Source organism: Chlorella variabilis (genome assembly GCF_000147415.1).
Source record: "Chlorella variabilis unplaced genomic scaffold CHLNCscaffold_16, whole genome shotgun sequence".
In the NCBI taxonomy this organism is placed as follows: domain Eukaryota; kingdom Viridiplantae; phylum Chlorophyta; class Trebouxiophyceae; order Chlorellales; family Chlorellaceae; genus Chlorella; species Chlorella variabilis.
The window spans coordinates 484,610-502,281 of NW_005435072.1; the positions used below are offsets into that span (position 1 = coordinate 484,610).

General features: G+C 68.3%; 3 protein-coding genes across 3 annotated transcripts; all 3 read right to left on the reverse strand.

Annotated features, from left to right (window-relative positions):
• Window positions 1–8,606: 8,606 nt before the first annotated feature.
• Window positions 8,607–11,501, reverse strand: CHLNCDRAFT_136392 (hypothetical protein; the record flags this gene model as incomplete). The annotated part of the gene is made up of 7 exons (XM_005845805.1): window positions 8,607–8,850; window positions 9,020–9,413; window positions 9,640–10,018; window positions 10,298–10,396; window positions 10,648–11,057; window positions 11,186–11,273; window positions 11,472–11,501. 7 exons carry the CDS (start codon window positions 11,499–11,501, stop codon window positions 8,607–8,609), a joined length of 1,644 nt encoding a protein of 547 aa, XP_005845867.1.
• A 508-nt stretch (window positions 11,502–12,009) lies between these two features.
• Window positions 12,010–15,062, reverse strand: CHLNCDRAFT_136393 (hypothetical protein; the record flags this gene model as incomplete). Its single annotated transcript, XM_005845806.1, has 6 exons — window positions 12,010–12,454; window positions 12,573–13,131; window positions 13,309–13,732; window positions 13,849–14,099; window positions 14,254–14,732; window positions 14,848–15,062. 6 exons carry the CDS (start codon window positions 15,060–15,062, stop codon window positions 12,010–12,012), a joined length of 2,373 nt encoding a protein of 790 aa, XP_005845868.1.
• A 1,249-nt stretch (window positions 15,063–16,311) lies between these two features.
• On the reverse strand, window positions 16,312–17,599 carry CHLNCDRAFT_136394 (hypothetical protein; the record flags this gene model as incomplete). The annotated part of the gene is made up of 3 exons (XM_005845807.1): window positions 16,312–16,620; window positions 16,875–17,067; window positions 17,253–17,599. 3 exons carry the CDS (start codon window positions 17,597–17,599, stop codon window positions 16,312–16,314), a joined length of 849 nt encoding a protein of 282 aa, XP_005845869.1.
• Window positions 17,600–17,672: the final 73 nt, after the last annotated feature.

Here is a 17,672-nt window from a genome sequence, read left to right on the forward strand (position 1 = left end):
GGGAGAAGCCGCCGTGTGGCAGGGTGCCTGCGAAAGCAGCAGCGCCGGCATGGCAGTGCAGCAGGTTGAGTGTGCAGTCCATTCGATTTGACAGGTCAAATGCAGCCAACAAGTGTGGCTATGCGAGAGCGTGGGGGTGGAAACGGTAGCCCCCAGCTCACCCACAGCCATGTCGGACGCCTGCTCACACAGCCCAAACTCCTCCACACCAAAGGGGTCACCGGAGCTGGGGCCTGCAGTCCCAGGTTGCGCAGGATGGAGCGGCAATCAGAGTGCAGGCCTTGCACGCAAACGGCAGGCTCCTGCGGAAGGCAAGCGGGCACGGTGCTTTGCATGCCTGCAGGCAGCGGCGGGCGGGCGAGCCGGGCAGGCAGGGCGGGCGCGCACCCGAGCCCCAGCCGCTCCCCTGGTCGGCGGCCGCATCTGGGGAGAGATCGTCCAGGGTAAGGCTGGAGGTGGCTGAGTGGAAGCCTTCCATCAGCTCCCCCAGGCTCTCTCCGCACTCCAGCGCACCACCTGCTGGTGGCCGCAAGGCGGCAAGGCATGGTCAGGTGTGGGGCGAAAGTCAGCAGGCGCGGCGGGGGCAGGCCGCGCGCGGGCCGCCCGGCCGGCGGCCCGTGCAAGGCTGGGGGAGACGAGCGGGCACCCCTCCCGCCGCGACTGCACCACGCGGCGCACGCCACCGAGCAGCGGGAGCGAGATCTGCACATTACAGAAAATGCCCACCTGGCATGTACTGGTGCGTCTCTGCCTCCTGGCTGTCGATTGGAAAGCACGGCACAGGCATGGGCACAGGCGCAGCCGCGGGCTGCCAGCCCCCGTAGCGCTGCCCCGGCAGCTGCTGCAGCTGGGCGGCCAGCAGCTGCTGGTGCAGCGGCTGCGCTGCGGGCTGGTACTGCTGCGCGTGCTGGGGCAGCGGCAGCAGCTGCGCAAAGCCTGGCGGCGGCGCCATGCTGCGATACTGCTGCCAGGGCTGCAGCAGCAGCGCGGGGGGCGCGGCGTGGAGCGGGGCCAGCACCGGCATGGCGGCGTACGAGGGCGGCAGGGGCACGGGCTGCTGCGGGGCCAAGTGGGCGGCGTCTGCGGCAGCAGCCAGGCGCCACTGCGGCGGGCGCGGCGGCAGCGCGCGGCGCTGCTGCTGCTGGTAGGTGGCAGCGGCCGCAGCGTGGCTGTGCTGGCGGGGCGGGTGCGGGTAGTGGGTGGGCGCTGGCAGGTGGCCGGCGTCGGTGGCGCCGCCATGCGCGAGGTGCGCGGCGCGGGCGGGCAGAGCGGGGGCACGGTAGGGGTGGTAGCTCCCGCCGCCAGCAGCCGCGGCGTGCGTGGGGCCGCCGCCGCGCGCGGCGCCGCTGGCGCTGCGGGTGTTGTAGTGGTGGCGGTGGGGTGCTGCGGCCGGTGGTGGTGCTGCTGCGGCGAGCGGCAGCTGCGGCGCGGGCGGCGCCGCGCCTGCCAGCTCTGCAGGCACTTCGGTGCAGGTGGAGGCGAGGGACTCATAGTGCTGGAGATCGGCCAAGGAACACCTGCTCGCATGGGAAGAAGCAGGAGGGGCAGGTGGTGCACGGAGGCAGACGCGAGGCGGCGGCGACGGCGTTCAAACGAGCGGCGCGGCGGGCGCCTGCGCGGCGCGCAAGCAGCCTGGGGCGAGCGTTTGAGCGCCGTGCGCCGCTCCCGCAAGCTGATGAGAGCATGCTCAGGAGCATTTGCGAAGCAGGACAGGGCTGGGCAGCAGCGTCGAGCGCTGAGCGGGAGCCCGCACCAACAGCCGCCGCCAGACGACGCTCGACTCCGCCCGCTCCCGCCGCCCAGCGGCCGCAGCCTCGGCTCACCTCTTCTTGGTGCGATGCAGGCCTGAGGCCGTGGGTGGCTGGTCGGAGGGCATGCTGTCCATCTCGAGGGAGAACTGGGGGCTGAGCGAGGGGCTGCCCTTGCGCTTCAGGGCCTCGTGCCCCCAGCCAAGGAGCTCCTGCTCCTCCTCATCACAGGTCTGGGGGCCCTCCTCGTCGAAGCCGGTGCTGCAGAACCACCGGCCGCGGCTAAGAAAGGCCTTCTTTGAAGGCGCTGGAGCTAGTGTCTAAACCCTCCGAGAGGGCACAGGTTCGATTCCTCCCATGTCGAAACTTTGTGAGGACAAACGCGGCATAGCTGACCGGCTCAGCGCCAATCCAAGCCAATTCCTTCGGGAACGCCTAATAGAATCGCCAAGGCTTCGGCACAGGCCTCCCCGGGACCCATTCACTACTAGTGGGGGGTACTGCACTTGGCGCGTCGGGCAGATCAAATAATGGTCTAAAGCTAGACGTTAAAACCGGGAAGTGAAGCTTGTGGAGGCTCTTCCCCACCTTAAGTATGCAGAAGCTGCCAAAGGCGGTGGGCAGCGCCCCTGAGGTCTGGCGCTGCATAGCTGCTGCTGGACAGGCCAGGACTGCAGCTGGGGTGGGGTTGGGGGCTGTGTGGGAGAGAAGAAGTGCAGGGTGAGGGCTGTTGTGCGCCAACAGGTCGACACTTGGGTCTACCACTCTGCCGGCACGCCCCATGCAGCAGGCTGCTCCTCCTGTGGCTGTGACGTTGTACTCACAGTGCTATAGCGGCCTGCGAGCACGCACACAGCCAAACCCTCAAAGTGCAAACTGTGGACGTTCACTTGGGCTCGACCTTGGAGCTGCTTCACTGAGGGATCCAATGCAAAGAGATTGCCTGGGAATGGATAGGAAGGGAAGCAGGGCTGGCCAGTCTTGATACCCCTCTGGCCCCTTCGCCTCAGCGCAGGTCGAAGAGATTCCTGCTGGCAGTGCGCTTGCAGTGGCACCAGAATGCCTTGGACTCAGCAGCAGATCAAGCCATTCAGGGACGGCCACCCAAACTCACAAGCTTGGCTAGACCATCACGAGAAGCTGCCAAGTCACCCCCAGGCCCTCCATATCCATCCACACCAGCTCTGCAGTCGATTAAACAGGGGCAGGCAGGATGGCTGCAGAGGAACCAGTGCTGCTTTGTGCAGGTAGGACGGCTTACCATCCCTGTGACACTGTGCACCTCACCCTGGCTCTCCTTTCACATGCCTGCAGGCCCTCTCAGCCCAGAGTGCAGGCCCCGCCGTGCCCCAGGCGTGCAGGAGCAGGTAGGACGGGGAGCTGGTTCAACACACCAGCGTGCTTGAACAGATCGCAGGCAGCGTTGCTGGGATCATTAGAGGGCCAGCAGAGGCCCGGGCAGGTGTTGCACACACCCGCTGCAGCTGGGGCAGGTGGCGCGGTGCTGCCATGCGCCACAGCCGCCAAGCGGTCCCCGGTGCCGCAAGCGCCTTGGACTGCTTGCAGGGCGACGAGGAGGGCCTGCCCGAGGGCCTGCGCAAGCTCCAGGTGACCAGGAGCTCCTCCCCGCAGCGCACGGGGGATGAAAGGTGCGCCACTCCTCCTCATGCCCAGCCGCCGAGCCCCGGCAGACTCTCACCGTCGCCTGCTGGCGCGCGCTCGCCTGCCTGCAGCCCAAGGTCTGTGGCGGCCCTCTCCCGCTACAGCTCCCATGACTCCAGCCTGCCGGAGCAGAGCGCGCAGCTTGCAGGCCCTGCCATGGCCGCTGCCGGCGCTAGCACGCCGCTGCAGCAGGCCTCGCTGCGCGTCCGCAGCGACGGCGGGTGGGAGGCCCCGCTGCTGCCGCCCGTCCGCGTGGCGGCTGCCCCAGCTGGCAGCGCTCGGCGGAGCGCGCTGGCTGCCGAGCTTGCCAGGGGCAACGCCTTCATCAGCACCATCCCGCTGCCAGGTTGGTTTGCACACACAGCCGCAGGGCACGGCGACGACTGCTGCTGCCGCGCTCCACCGCACACTCGGCCCCGAAAACCTCAGCAGCCTGTGCTCGCTGCTGCCTGCAGGCAACGTGTCCTTCACACCAGTGCACGACAGCTGCTGCCTGGTGCTGCTGGCCAGCGGTAGGCTCTCTCCAGCAAGCGGCGGTGCCCCTGCTACCTCAACCCGGCTGCCCGCACAGCTGCTGCTGCCTCATCAGCTCTGGGCACCTCAAGCCGACACCTGCCGGCCCGCATGCAGAGTATGACATTCCTCCCATCGCTGTGGCCCTGGGAGCCTCCTACTTCCAGCGCCTCCTGGCCAAGCACGCCGCCATGCAGGCACGCCGCAGCAGCATTTGAAGCGCTGCCTCCCTGCTCCGCCTGCAAGGCTGCTTGCGCAGTCCTTCATCCTTCCGGGGGGGCCGTGAGCCTTCTCTACTGAACAAGAGAACAGGACAGGTGCATGTTTGCCCCCTGGGAGTGCCGCTCACAGCCCCGGGACGGTGCCTCTGCTGCCCCGCAGTCCCGCGCCGTCGGGCACGGCTTCTACATCAGCGCCCCCCCCCCCCTGCCAGCCCGCCAGGGCCTGCTGCCGGTGAGCACTGCACCTAGCCTGGAGCAGGCGCCGCTGCATCTGCCGTGGGCGTATTGTTGCTGCTGGGCTTGCAGTTTCAAACTGAAAGTTTCAGTAGGGGCGAGGGTTTACACGTGCCGCGCCTTGTGCATGCCCCCCAGGTGTCAGACTGCCTCCTGCGCCCCCTGCTGCTCACCTGCCCTGCAGGGCCAGGCCACTCTCATGATGCGTGCGCAGCGCAGCTTGCCGCCGCTGATAAGCATCTATGCGACATGCATCTGCCTGGCAGGTGGGGCACGCCGCGGCGCCGCTGCCTGCATTTTGCCGCAGCCACGCTGCTAGCCGCAGCCGGTGTGCCACTGCACAGGCACCGCTCGGCTTGACCCTGAAGACTTCCACGCCGTCTGTCCCCGCTCCCCTTCTGCGATGCAGCCAAGATGCTCGGCAGCGTGCAGCACAGCGGCTTGATGTCTTCTATGCTCTCCGCGGTGCTGGGGGATGAGGTTCCTTCGGAAGAGGTAGGAGTGCAGGCCGCAGGCAGCAAACTTGGTGGTGCAGAGGCAGCGCTGGTATCGCCAGGCCTTGCCAAGTAGGTGTGCGCATTGGGGCGGCGCTGGCGGCACGCCACCCCGCACCCCTCACAGCCATGCCAGCCTGCCCCGCTCCCCGCCGTGAGCCGCAGACGGAGTGCCTGGAGGCCGCCGTCCTGCACAAGCTCGACTGGCGCCTGGGCCCCTTCTTTGACCTGGGCGGCGAGCAGCCTGGCTGCGAGCGCATGTGAGGCGGCGCCAACGCGCGACATGCTGCAGGCGCGCGTGTCCCCTTCCCAAGCGCGGGTGTGGCTTCTACCCACCCTGCGACCACCTGTGCCCCTCCCGCGCCCTCCTCCCCCCGTCCTCCACCCTTCTCACCCCAGCCTTGCCCCCCCTTGCCCCCCCGCTGTGATGGAACGCTCCCTGCCTGGCTGCCCTGCCGAGCGATCCCATGCTACACGAGAGGCACTGCCTTATTCATCATTATGAAGTTAATGCCGTGGCGTACCGCACCATGTCTCTACCTGTCGTTGTCTGGCGCCCTGCGCCCCCTTGCTTTTTCAGTCCTGCGTGGATGCCCCGGCCATTCATCTTTGTTAGAACTCCATTTGGTAGAATGCATTGGTGCCTCCTGGCTGCACCATCTGGCTCATTGGTCCTTCATTCATTCAAACTGTGTGCGCTCCGCATTTGCTGATCTGCTCTGCCCCGCTCCTGCCCCCACTTGTTTGCTTGCCGCACTGCAATGCCTTCCCTCATTATCGCCCGGGAGCATGCGTTTGCCACCTAGCAGCTTTAGCATGATGCTTCACTGTGACGGCCTGAATGCATGCTGAACGAATGCATGCGACCCGGCAATCCCATTATTGGGGCCACACCATCTTATCTGTCTTGCTTGCAACCATTTCCACTCCCAGCCCGGGGGAGCCACGTCTGCAATCCACTCATTTAGCTGTTGAAAGCGTGTCCTCCGAAGATGCACCACTGCCTTGCACTGCCCTTCCCGTTCAATGTTTGTCACATCATCAATTGATTGAAGAATAGTGGCTACAGCATGCCTCCAGGTGGCAGTTCAGAGCAGGGGGGAGACGAGGAGGCACCTCCTCTGCCACGGCCGGCAGGGCGCTCAGGTGCCTCGCGTGGCGCGCTGGGCGGCCGCGATCCGCTCCAGCCAGGCGTGCGCCTGCTGCAGTGCAGGGTGTGGGCCCCGCGGCGCCGATTCCGCGGTGCTCATCTCCTCTGGGAGGGGCTGCCGCCCCAGATCCAGAGCTGCCAGCACCTCGGCAGGCAGCTCTGGCGGCGGCGGCAGCTGCCGATGGCGGCGAACCGGCAGCGGCGCCTTGAGGGCTGCGCTGATGGTCAGCCTGGGGCTGCCAGGGCTAGGCGGGGAGTCGAGAGGGTTGGCAAAGGCGCCTGCTTGCTGTCCTGGCGGCGGTGGGCTGCCGGCGGCAGCAGTTGGGGGCCAGCCGCGCGCCTTGCGCTGGAGACGGCCGCCAGGCAGCTGCTCCAGGCGGTCGCGCTTCCTAGCGCTGCTTGGAACAGGGGCCTCCTGGCCAGGGGGGGTGTCTGGATTGGCGGAGGCCTGCAGCATAGTGGCGGCACCGAAACTTCACGCTATGTGCAAGGGCGGCGGCGGCCGAGGCGGCGGGTGCAGCGCCAGCATCGCCGCCGCCCCAACAGCCTCCCCAGCAGGCCTGATCGTGAGGCCACGCCTCTTCACCTCCCAGCCTGCAGCTGTGGGGGCTGCTGCTTTCCGGGTGGCTGCTGGGGGTGCTGGCAGTTGCCCCGCTCACCTCGCAGAGCGAGCTGGTCGACTCCTCCGTGTCAGAGGGCATCGACTGCAGCCTTGGACGGCTCGGCGCTGGGAGGCAGGCCGAGTACGGTAAGCGTGCACTCACTCTGAGTGGCTTCCCCGAAGAGAGAGGAAGGCACGCAGTGGGGCTGTCTAAGAACAGTGTGGAACAGGGGTGTCAAACAGGGGCGTCTGACAAGCGGCACGAAGCCATGACTGCATCAATGGCGTCATAGCGCACACAGCACGAGTGGCTCCTGGTTGAAAGGAAGGTCTTCTGCTGAGGGGGCGCCCTGCCGCATACACAGCGAACGCCGCGCTGCCTGCCAGCTGCCAGCTGCCAGCTGCCGGGCCGGCGCCGCCCAACCTTGCGTCACCGACCGTGCATTGTAACAGAGGCATCTGTTATACAATGCCTCTTTTTCGCTTGTGCCCGAAACAAATGCAAACGAGGTCAAAGTGTTTCCAAGAGCAGCAGTGCAGTGAAGGGCGAAGCATTGGAGGGCTGAGAGGCGGTGCGCCGTGCGGGACGAGGCGGCAAAACAATCTTGAAGCAAAAGCCAGGCAAAGAGCAGCAACACAGCGCAAGCGGGGTCAGCTGGATTGTTTGCAACTCCCAAAAGCACTGAATAGAGGCAAAAGGCAGTGCAACAGGACGTGCCCAGAGAAAGTGATGCAAGCAGCGTTCTAGCACAGAGAGGCAGCAAATGAATATTGGTGCGATCAGCGAGAGGGAGGACGCCAGGTGTTCCAAAGGAGCCTGGCAGCAGCGCTCGCCAAGCAGCTCAGCTGGGCGGCGTGCGCGTGCCCGATTGAATGCTTGCCAGCCAGGCTTGAGCCTGCGACAGCGCCGGGTGTGGCTGCCCCGGCGCGCGCGGACCCTGCTCCGCTTGTGCGCCGCCCTCGCCACCCGGCGAGCGCAGGTCAGCCAGCACTTCCTGGGGAATCTCGGGGGGCGGCGGCAGGCGGCCCTGGCGTTTGGGCGCCGGCGGACACACCAGCGCTGGGACGGGCGCCGCTGCCGGTGCCGGCCCTTCGAGGGAAGAGCCTGCGTGCCCCTCCGCGGCAGAGCAGTCTTCTTCCGCGCTGGGGCAGTCATCTTCTTCTTCCAGCCCGCCATCTGCCACTGCCAGCCCGCCATCTTCCACGCCGCTGCCCAGCGAAGCCGCATGTGCCAGCACAGCAGGCGGCTCCGCCGCCTTGGCTGGCGGCGCCGGCTGGCCCTGCAGCGGAGCGCTGCTCCCCGCTGATGGCGAGCCGCCATCGCTCCCGGGGTTCATGTTTGCCAGCACACAGCCTGCGGCACATGAGTTGGCAGCACGCAGCAGAGAGAGGGGGGTGAGTGCCGGGCAGATGGATGGCGGCGGCGGCAGACGGCGGCCAGCAGCACCGCCGCTGATGCAGCAGCGTGGGTTGCTCAATCGGCAGCCGTACCCCAGAGATAGCAACCCCAGCGCCAGCCTGGGGGGTGGCGAGGCTGCGGCTCTGAAGGGTCCACCTCGAGCTTAGCGAGGGTGTCGTCGTATGTAGTGGTTGTCGGCAGGGAGGAAGCTGGGCCAGCGAGCTGCTCCAGGCGCCCAGCGTTCTCACGTGTATAAGCAGGGCATCAGACGAGTAAGAGGGTCATTATCGGCCTGCTGACGAGAAAGCAGGACAAGGTGCCAGCAATACTGAACAATATCCATAGCCTGCTTACATCAAAATTCCTCAGACAGGTGTGTTCACTTCCACGAAACAGGAAGTGGGGAGATAGTACCCACCGTGCACACAAAACTCTGAGAGTCAGACGCAGCAAAGGCGAAACAAGCAGGCAAACTGGACCGAAACAGAGGATGGGTACTGTGATAGGTGCGAGACGGATGGCCGCTGAAGGCTGCGAGCGCAAGCCGGCGCCAGCAGCGAGCCGCCACCCGCCGTTGCCGTGCCTCAGTAGGCCCCCGCATCGCCCCCCAGCAGCCACTCCTCCTCCTCATCCACCCCGCCATCCACCCCGCCATCCGACCCGCTGCTGCTGCTGGCGCTGCCGGCGCCGTCGGGAGCGCTGTCGGCTGGCGCGGCCGGGGGCGGGGGTGCCCCTTCGCCTCCCGCCTCTTCCCCCTCCTCCGAGGAGGAGGAAGAGTCCTCGCTCTCGATGTCCATCTCCTGATCATCCCCAGAGTCCCCCTCCAGGCTGCACCACGCGCAGCACAGGCAGCACGCAAGCCACTGAGGCAGGCAGGCTCGCGGGCGCAGCACGCAACAGGGCCGGCGCCGCACGGCGACCCGTGCGCGCGCCACACAGCGGCAGGGCGGCGGCCTGGCCAGCCGCCCTAGGCAGCCCAGCTCGGCGCTGCCCGCACCTGTCGGCATCCCAGAAGTCCTCTTCTTCTGGAAGAAAGTCGTCCGCATCGCTATCGCCCCACACCAGCCCCCCATCCTCGTCGTCGCTGCCGGTGCTGCCGCCATCCGCGCCGCCGCCGCCGCCGCCTGCCAGGCGTCCGCCCTCCGACACCGCCGCCAGGCCGCCAGCCTCCACCAGCGCATCGTGTGGGCTGTAGGCTAGCTGCCAGCCGCCCTGCTGCTGCTGCGGCGGCTGCTGCGGCTGCTGCTGCGGCTGCGGCTGCTGCTGGGCTTCTTCGGAAGGCTCGCTCGGCAGAGGCCCAGGCCTAGGCACAACAAGGTGGCCTTGCGCCACCTGACGCAGCTGGAAAGTATAAATGGGGGTTCCAAGGGCCCGCACGTAGCACACGCAGGCTGCGCGGGGGGCAGGGGAGGGCGCACGCAGGCAGGGAGGGAGCGCAGCGCGGTGAGCAGCCAGCCAGCAGCCAGCAGGGCACCCGCTACAGTCTACTCCCCAACCACGCCAGCAGAGGCTCAGCGGGCATGCCGGCTGGGCGCGAGCTCCTCCCAGCCCGCCACTGCGGAGCAGCGCAGCGGTATGCAGCAGTACGGTGGGCACGCGGTGGCGGTACCGCCTCACCATAGTACCGCTGGTCCGCCGCCTGCAGCTGCCGCTTGCCCAGCAGCTCCACCCGCAGGTAGCCGCCCACGCACAGCGTGGGCGGGATGGGGAAGCGCTGTAGCGCATCCATCGCCTCCACCTCAAACACATGCGACTCCCACACCCATTCCCGCCCCCGCTGGCCCGCCCCCGCAGCAGCAGCAGCCCCTGCCGCCGCACCCGCTGCTGCCCCTTCCGCCGCACCAGCCGCCGCCGCTCCCAGCAGCGCCGCCGGGCGCAGCTCGGCGAGCGCGGCGACGGCCGCCTGCAGCGGCGGCAGCGGCTGGCCGTCGGGGAGGAAGCAGGGCAGGCCGCCCAGGCGGAAGCGAACCCCCTTGGGGGCATAGATGGGCGCGCCCTGCACCAGGCAGGCAGGCAGGCGAGAGGGGAGGCGGCAGCTTGGCCGCAGGGCTCGGGAGGCGGCAGGGAGGCAGGCTGACGCCCGACAGGCTGGCACGCAGGGCTGGCCGCAGCGCCCGGCCGGCTGCGGCGTTGGGGCAGGGCCACACCCCGCAGGCGTCACGGCAGTAACACCGGAGCAGCACGGCCCAACCCGACGGGGTGAGGGCCAATAAAGCAGTTTTCTCTTTTCAATTCTTTAATTCTATGTCTTCCCTACAATGTAACTCCCACTCACCGCCTGGAAGAAGGCCTTGAAAGGGCGCAGCTGCAGCTCCGTCACCACGCACAGCGGGTGGGCCAGACGGAAGGTGAGCGCCTCTGCGCTGTCGGGGTCCTGCGCGGGCGGGGGGTTGGGCGGGGCGGGGTGAGGCTCGGGTGCACGGAGCGAGGTGGCGGGTACTGGCGCCTTGATTCTCTCGGGTGGAACCAGGTGTAGTGCGGAGGGTGCTGGCTGGGTGAAATGCGCCTGAGGGGCTGCCGCGGAAGCAGCGCTGGCGGCAGCGCAGGTGCGGCGCATGGGTGGCACGGCGAGTGCGGTGCGTAGGCGAGCGGGCGCGCGCGCGGGCAGGCGGGCAAGCGTCGCACCGTGCTGCCCGCGCTGCTCCAGTAGCAGCAGGCCTGGTGGCGGCTCCTGCTGACGGGGCTGAGCACGTTGGCGATGCATTCTTGAGGGTTGTCGGTGCTGCTGGCGGCCAGGGCTGCTGCAATCAGGGACTCGCGGGCCTGGGGCGCAGTGAGGCGGTAGTGCAGCTTCTTGTAGAAAGCAGAGCGCCGCGCATCCCCTGCCGCCGGCGTGGCGGCCGGCAGCGGGCCGGCGCCGTGCACGCCCGGCGGGCTGCGCGCCGCGGCAGCGCCGGCGGCGTCGGCGGCGGGCTCGCTGGCTGCCGCGCGGTGCGGGGGCACGCGGGAGGTGTCTGGGGGCAGGCCGGCGGTGGCGTCTGCCACGGCGGGCAGGGTGCGCAGACAGTGCGCACGCCACAGGTCGCGCTGCACGACTGCAGGCACGCAGCGGAAGGGCCAAAGAGGGTACCGCGCATGCTCAGCGCAGCTGCGGTTTGCTGCCCTCAGGCACATGGGTCGTGACCACCACGGTCACCGCCTGCCGTTCCTTCTTCCCGCCCACCTATGGCGCGGCAGCGGCGGTTCACTCGCTCCACCCAGGCCAGCTGCGACGCGCTGAGCAGCCCAAAGATGCGAGACAGCACATCCGTCTGCAGCCAGGGAGAGGGAGGGCCAGGCGCCGCTGGGGCGGTGACGGCGGCGGCACGGGCGGTGGCGGGGCGGTGGCGGCGGCGGGGTCCCACAGGTGGGCAAGGCCGGCAGCGGATCTGCTCAGATGCACCAAACAATTAGTAGAGCCTCCGCGCCGCCCGAGCGGTGCGCAATTCACTCTGCAGCTCCCATCTCACCGGCAGGTCCTCCAGTCTCTTCTCTTCCATGATGCCTGCTGATCAGAGATGCGGAGGGTCTGGCAGCGCCTTGAAGGTGAGCACCCCTCCACGTCATTCCCAGCTGGCCTGACCCTCGCTGCTGACCAGCGGCTGTTCTCGGATTGCAATTGGGCTGCATCAACGTCGTGTGGTCCACAGCGGATGCCAAGCATGGCTGAATCCCAGCCTTGACAACTTCCCCACAGCCAGCTCTCTGCCGCTGGTTCGGCGCGCCCTTCACTCGGCCTGTGATCGATATGTGGCGGGGCTGGTGGTTGCATCGCTAAACATGCACTTCGCCAGGAGACGCTCGACTCCCGCCGCTGCCACTGCTCTCCGTCCCGGGGACTGCGCCGACCGCCGCCATCCTGCCCACCTGCCAACTGGGGCTGTGCAGTGCCCATATGTAACGCAGGCTGCCAGAAATTGGTGAGCACGTTTACAGGGCCACCTAACTCCACACGCAAGCACACACCGGAGCCACATCTAGCAAGCCGAGCCAGCCGCCGCCGCCGCGTCACTTCCCACCCTGCCTCCCCGCCGCCGCCGCCGCTTTCGCCTCTGCCGCCAGCAAGGCGCACACCCGCTTGTGGGCCCGCCAGTCCTGCTTGCAGCAGGACTGCGTGCAGTACCGCACCTGCCGGCAGGCGCCGCACTTCTTGCTGGCCCGCCACGCCTCCTCCTCGCTGGCCGCCGCCAGGCTGGTGCAGGCCAGGTTGGCGCAGGAGCGCAGCGCCAGCGCCTGCGCCGCACGAGCGTCTGCCGCCAGCGCTGGGCCCGCCGCGTCTGCGGCGGTGGCTGGGGCGGGGTCAGGACCCGCCTCTGCCTCGACGATGCCAGCCCGCTGAGCCATCTGGTCCACCGCCTCTGCCACCACGCCCTTCGCCCTAGCATCGGCGCCTGCCAGCTGGCTGAAGGTGGCTGCGCCCGCCTGCGCTGTCAGCCTCATGCAGTGCAAGCACCTGCAGCGGCCAGGCGCGGTGCGGCGACAGCTGGCTGGCCCGGCAAAGGGGAGCGAGCAGCCAGAGTGCGACGATGCGAGCCCAGAGGGGGAGGCATGCAGGGGGCCAGCCGGCTCACCTTGCCAGGGCGAGACCAGCACCGCTGAGAGCAGCACCGCTGCCTAGCAGCGCATGCAGCAGGCCGTAGCCAGAGGAGTCCAGGTGGGCGCACAGCAGCAGCGCTCCCTTGGTCAAGTCCACGGCCAGCGGCGGGGCCGCCTCCTGCCCAGCCGGCCCGCCGGGCCGCGCGGCCAGCGCGTGCGCCCACTTGCCCCCCAGCACGCCCAGCGGCAGCAGCTGGCGGAAGCCCTGCTCCGCCTGCTGCGCCGCTTCCTCCGCAGGCAGCACGGGCTGTGGTGCCGCGGCCGGCAGCAGGCGGCGCGACAGCTCCAGGCTCCATTCCTGGCCGGTGTCGTTCAGGAGGCGCATCAGGGTCAGCGCAGCATGGCCGCCCTGCGCCATCGCTGCATCCAACTGTCCGACCTCGCCCTGCGCTCCGCCTGCGACCTGCAGCTCCCGCCGGCACCTCCACAGCTGCCCCTTCGCAGCCATCAGCGCCGCCACCGCCGAAGCCAGGTCGCGCGTGCGGCTGCTGGTTGCAGCAAAGGCGGCGGGGGGCTGCCTGCGCAGGCATCGTCCTGCACGCAAAGGGGTGGCAGGCATGCGTGCGTCGGCAGGCATGTGTGCGTCCCTCCTGAGTGCACCCATGCATCTCTCGTGCACGGTATCCCACACTCAAAGGATCAGTGCAGCAGCAGCAGGCTGGGCACATGTGTGGACACAGGATTGACGTCAGCATGGGGGGAGATGCTTACCCAGCAGCGTTGCTGCCTGTTCAAGCTGGCCAGCCAGCATAATGAACTCAAAGGGCGTCTCGACCTCCTCCTCAGCTGCAGCCTCCTCCTCAGCTGCAGCTGCAGCCGCGCCTGCTGCCGCCGCATGCGGCAGCCTTTGGCACAGCGCGCACAGCGCGGCGGCAGCCTGTGCCAGGCCCTCGACTGCCGCATCAAGCACAGGGGCAGCGTCGCCGCTGCCAGGCTCAGCAGGGGACTGGTCTGGAGGCGATGCTGCCAGGTGTGGCTGCGCGCCTGCTGCTATCGTCGACCCCTGGGATGGCAGCATGAGCTGCAGCAGGTGGACTGTCCACCACGCCACTGTGTACAGCAGCAGGGCGGCATTGGCCTCCTGCTCGCTGTCCGGCGGCGGCGCCGCCGCCAGCCGGTGGCGCCGCTGCACATGCTGCAGCAGGCGCAGGCAGGACGGCAGCAGGCGGTGTGACGCGAGCCTGCCGCCCTGCTGCTCGGCTGCTGCCGGGACATGCCCCAGCAGGCTCCCAGCGCCATTGATCAGTGCACCAGCTGCTCGCAGCGCGACGGTTCCAGGCGTGGCTCCGCCTCCCCACACGCCTCTGCCTCTGCCGCCTTCAGCTCAGCCAGCGCTGCGCTGGTGGCGTGCAGGTGCAGGCTGGCGGCCGCTGCCCTCAGCGCTGGCAGCTCGGCAGGCGGCAGCTGGGGCCCTATCTCTTTGGCCATTCCAAGCTCATCCACGCGATTCATGACGGTGGCGATCAATGTTAGGGAGGTAGGGTCGACCGGCGGTGCACCCGCTGCAGGGGGCAACAGCAGCGGGATCAATGCTTGGAACAGCCACTGCGCTTCCGAAACCAACACACAGCATCACGCATGTCGCCGTGGCCAGCTTGCGGGGGCAGGCCGCTGCTCAGCAGCAGCAGCACCAGAGGCGGGCGGCGACATGACAACCTGGTGCGCTGGCGCCAGGTGGCGTGTCCGCAGTCGCGTCTGGCACCAGGTGCCTGGCAGCGGCGCAGGCGGCTCGCACCAGGGCTGGCGGCGCCGCCGCGCCCTCCAGCAACCAGCCTGCCAGTGCGGTGTGCTCAACCAGCTGCGCTATCAAGACTGTGTGGTTGGAGCACTGGGCCAGGGCTTGAGCAGCCATGACCAGCGCCATGCGGAATTCCTGGTCTGCAGTCGGCGGCAGCCGCAGCAGCTGCTCCGTGGTGCAGCAATGGACACGCCCCAGCATGCCTGCCAGCACGCGCAGCTGCGCTGCCGGCAGCGCGGCCCTCAGCGCCCCGGCAGCCTGAACCACCACAGACATGGTGTTCAGTATCGACGCCAACTGGCTGATGGGGGAGTAGGGAACAGGATGCTCGCCCAGGTCAGCGGCAGCCACGGCTGCCAGCAGCCTGGTGAGGCCATGCGAATGCTTGACCATCTCGCTGCACAGGCATGCATGTGGTGGATGGATGACTCATCAAGGATGGTCATTTGGTGTCAAAAATGATCGCTGGAAACGTTGGTTGAGCACACAGCTCGTGGCGCAGCAGCTCGCACCTGACGGCTGTCGCCAGCGCCTGGCGACACGCCAGGCTGACGGGCGCGCCGCGGTGCGTCACGCACAGCCTCGATTCAATCATCGGCCACGACCAGGCGGTGAACTTGGAGCTTCTAATGGTCAACTCCGACACCCCTCGAAAGGTCAGGATGTCCCTCATTCCAGGGCCCAGAGCGCGCACCATGGCTGCCACCTCTGGGTCGCGGCGCGCCATCGTCGCCGTGGCGGTAGGGTGGCGGTGGCGGGGGACGCTCGCAGGTCAGGTTGCACCGAGCTGGAGCCCTCACGCAGGCCTTCAGCAGGTTCCAAATCCCACCGCAAGCACTGCTGCCTCACACGCGTGCAACAGCGACAATGCAGGCAGGCAACGGTGAGCCAAGCGGCGTGTTACGCGCTGAGGGTCACACTGTCTCAATGATGGGCAAAAGCAAGATGCGTGTGACGCATGCGGTTGGCTGACTGATGCCCCACTCAATTAGGGCTCCATGCGCCGACCAGCTGGCGGCGCCTTCCCGCCTACCAACACATTCTGGCCGCAGACCATAGGGTTTGGGCTGAGAGTGGCTGCGTGTGTGTGTGCGTGCATGCAAACCCCTTCTTCCCCCTCCCGAAAAGCATTCATCAGCCTGTTACATACTGATATGGCCAGACAAGAAGGGCTGCTTGGCGCTAGATACGGTTAGGTGGCGATCGACAGGCGAGACAATCTCTGTACGCTGTCGACAAGAAGCACGGGCAGGCGGGGGCCAGGGGAGGCCAGGGGGTGCAGGTGGGCGCAATGCGGCACTGCCAGCAGGTGCCGGCGCCAAAGGGGATTGTACACAGGCGCCGCACCACGCAGTCCCCAACAGAGGGGCCCCCACACAAAGCTAAGGCGGCAAAAGTACAAAAAAGCGGACAGATACGAACAAAGGGACGGACAAACATACACAGACCAGCGCTACGGCACCTGGGAAAGCAAGAATGGAAAGCGACAGAGAGAGGGTTGTTCTCGGCAGGGAGCAAAGGAGGGTTTCATTCAACGTTTGGGGAGGGGGCACGCAGCAGTGCTGGGGCGCAAGGGAGCAGGGGTTGGGGTTGGGACCCCGTGGGCAGCACGCCAGCGCAAAAACCGGCGCTGGGAGCGTGGCGGCTGGCTGGCTGGCTGGCCTCAAGGAAGGAAGGGGGCGCTGGAGGGGTGTCGCTGGCAAAACGGGCGTTGTGTGGGCGCAGCCAAGGGCCCGAATGAAATCGTACAGGCTGAGAAAGGACGGTGGGGCGGCCCTGGGCCCAGGTCGGCGCACCCAGGGCGCCGGCCTGGCCAGGGCCCGGCACAAGGAAGCATGCGCGCACTCGGGTGTGGGGCGCAGGCGGGTGCGGAGGCAGCCACCCCGCCTCCGCCCAGGGGGGCACTGCTGTGCTCTTCTGCTGCTCTCGCTCTGCCTGAGTCCGGCCCCGCCGCGGGCCGCGGGCTGGTGCGCCTCTCACACGGCTGCGCCGCCGGCGTCGGCCTGGCCGGCCCAGCCGCCCGCCATGCTTTCCAGGATTGCGTCGTCCTCGCTGGCATCCTCCACCAGCTGGCGGCTGAGCGCGGCCAGGCTCTGGAGGATGTCCAGCGCCTCGTCAGCGCCCGCCAGCTCAGCGCCAGCTGGCGCGCCGCCCGCGTCGTAGGCGTACGCCTCCGCCCCCTCCTCCCCGGCAAAGTCCTCGTCGTCCATGAGCAGCTTGATGGCCAGGATGTCGTCGGCCAGCTGCTCCAGCTCCGCCCGCGTCTCCGCCAGCTCAGCGTGCGTCTGCAGGGCGGCGGCGGCGGCAGGGCAGAGGCAGCGGCTCAGACCGTGGGAGCAGGGAGAGCAGAGTCTCGGCCCATGGAGCGCAGAGCCTCAAGACCATGCAAGCAGGGAGGCGCGGCTGCCGGCGGCAGGCCGCGGGGAGACGCCCCCGCTCTGGCAGCGCCAAAGGCTGCCCACCCTGTCCCTCCCACATACAACACATGCCCCACCACCACACCCGCCAGCGCCCGCCCGCGCCGGCCACAACGCCGCACCTGGGCCAGCTGCGTCCGCATCACGCTGCGCTCGTGCACCGCCTCCGACAGCTGCGCAAAGGCGGCCTTGAGCTCCGCGTCCTTCTGCTGCAGCGCCATGCGAGCCTCCAGGGCGTCGGTGCGCGCCGCCTTGAGCTTGCCGTCCCGCTCCGCCAGCTGGTGCCGCAGCGACACCACCTCTGCCTCCTTCTTGCTGCACGCGGGGAGGCGGGCAGGGCAGGGGCAGGGGCAGGAGGGGGTGCGTGAGCGTGCCGCAGCGGGTTGCGGGCCTGGCTGCGAGGTGGGTCGGGGCCCGGCATGGGGAGCGCCCCCAAAGTGGTGCGGGACTGCGGCTGCGGCACCGCCAGGGGCAGAGCAGCGGGCGGCGGCGCCACTCACGAGAGCTCCCGCCGCACTTCCGTCAGCTCCAGCGCCTGGTCCTCCACCTGGCGCTGCGCCAGGCCTAGCTGCGCGGTCACCGCCTTGCTGGTGGCCTGCTGCGCCAGCAGCTGCTGCACCGCCGCGGCCGGCAGCATGCTGCCGCCATTGCTGCCGCCCAGCGCGCCGCGCCGGCCGGTCAGCGACCCGGCTGCCGCCGACCCCGGCGGCAGCGCTGCGATGCCGTTGGCATTAGGGCCCATGCCTGGGGCCACCAGGTTGTGTGGGGCGGGGACCATGCGCTTGCTGGGCGCCGGCGCAGCCGACCCGTTTGGCCGCAGGTCATCCGCCACCACCATCTCCAGCATCTCTACTGCACCCAGCAAGGCAGATGAAGAGGGAGGGATGCATGAGTGGGACGGGCCTCGCACAGACAGGCTC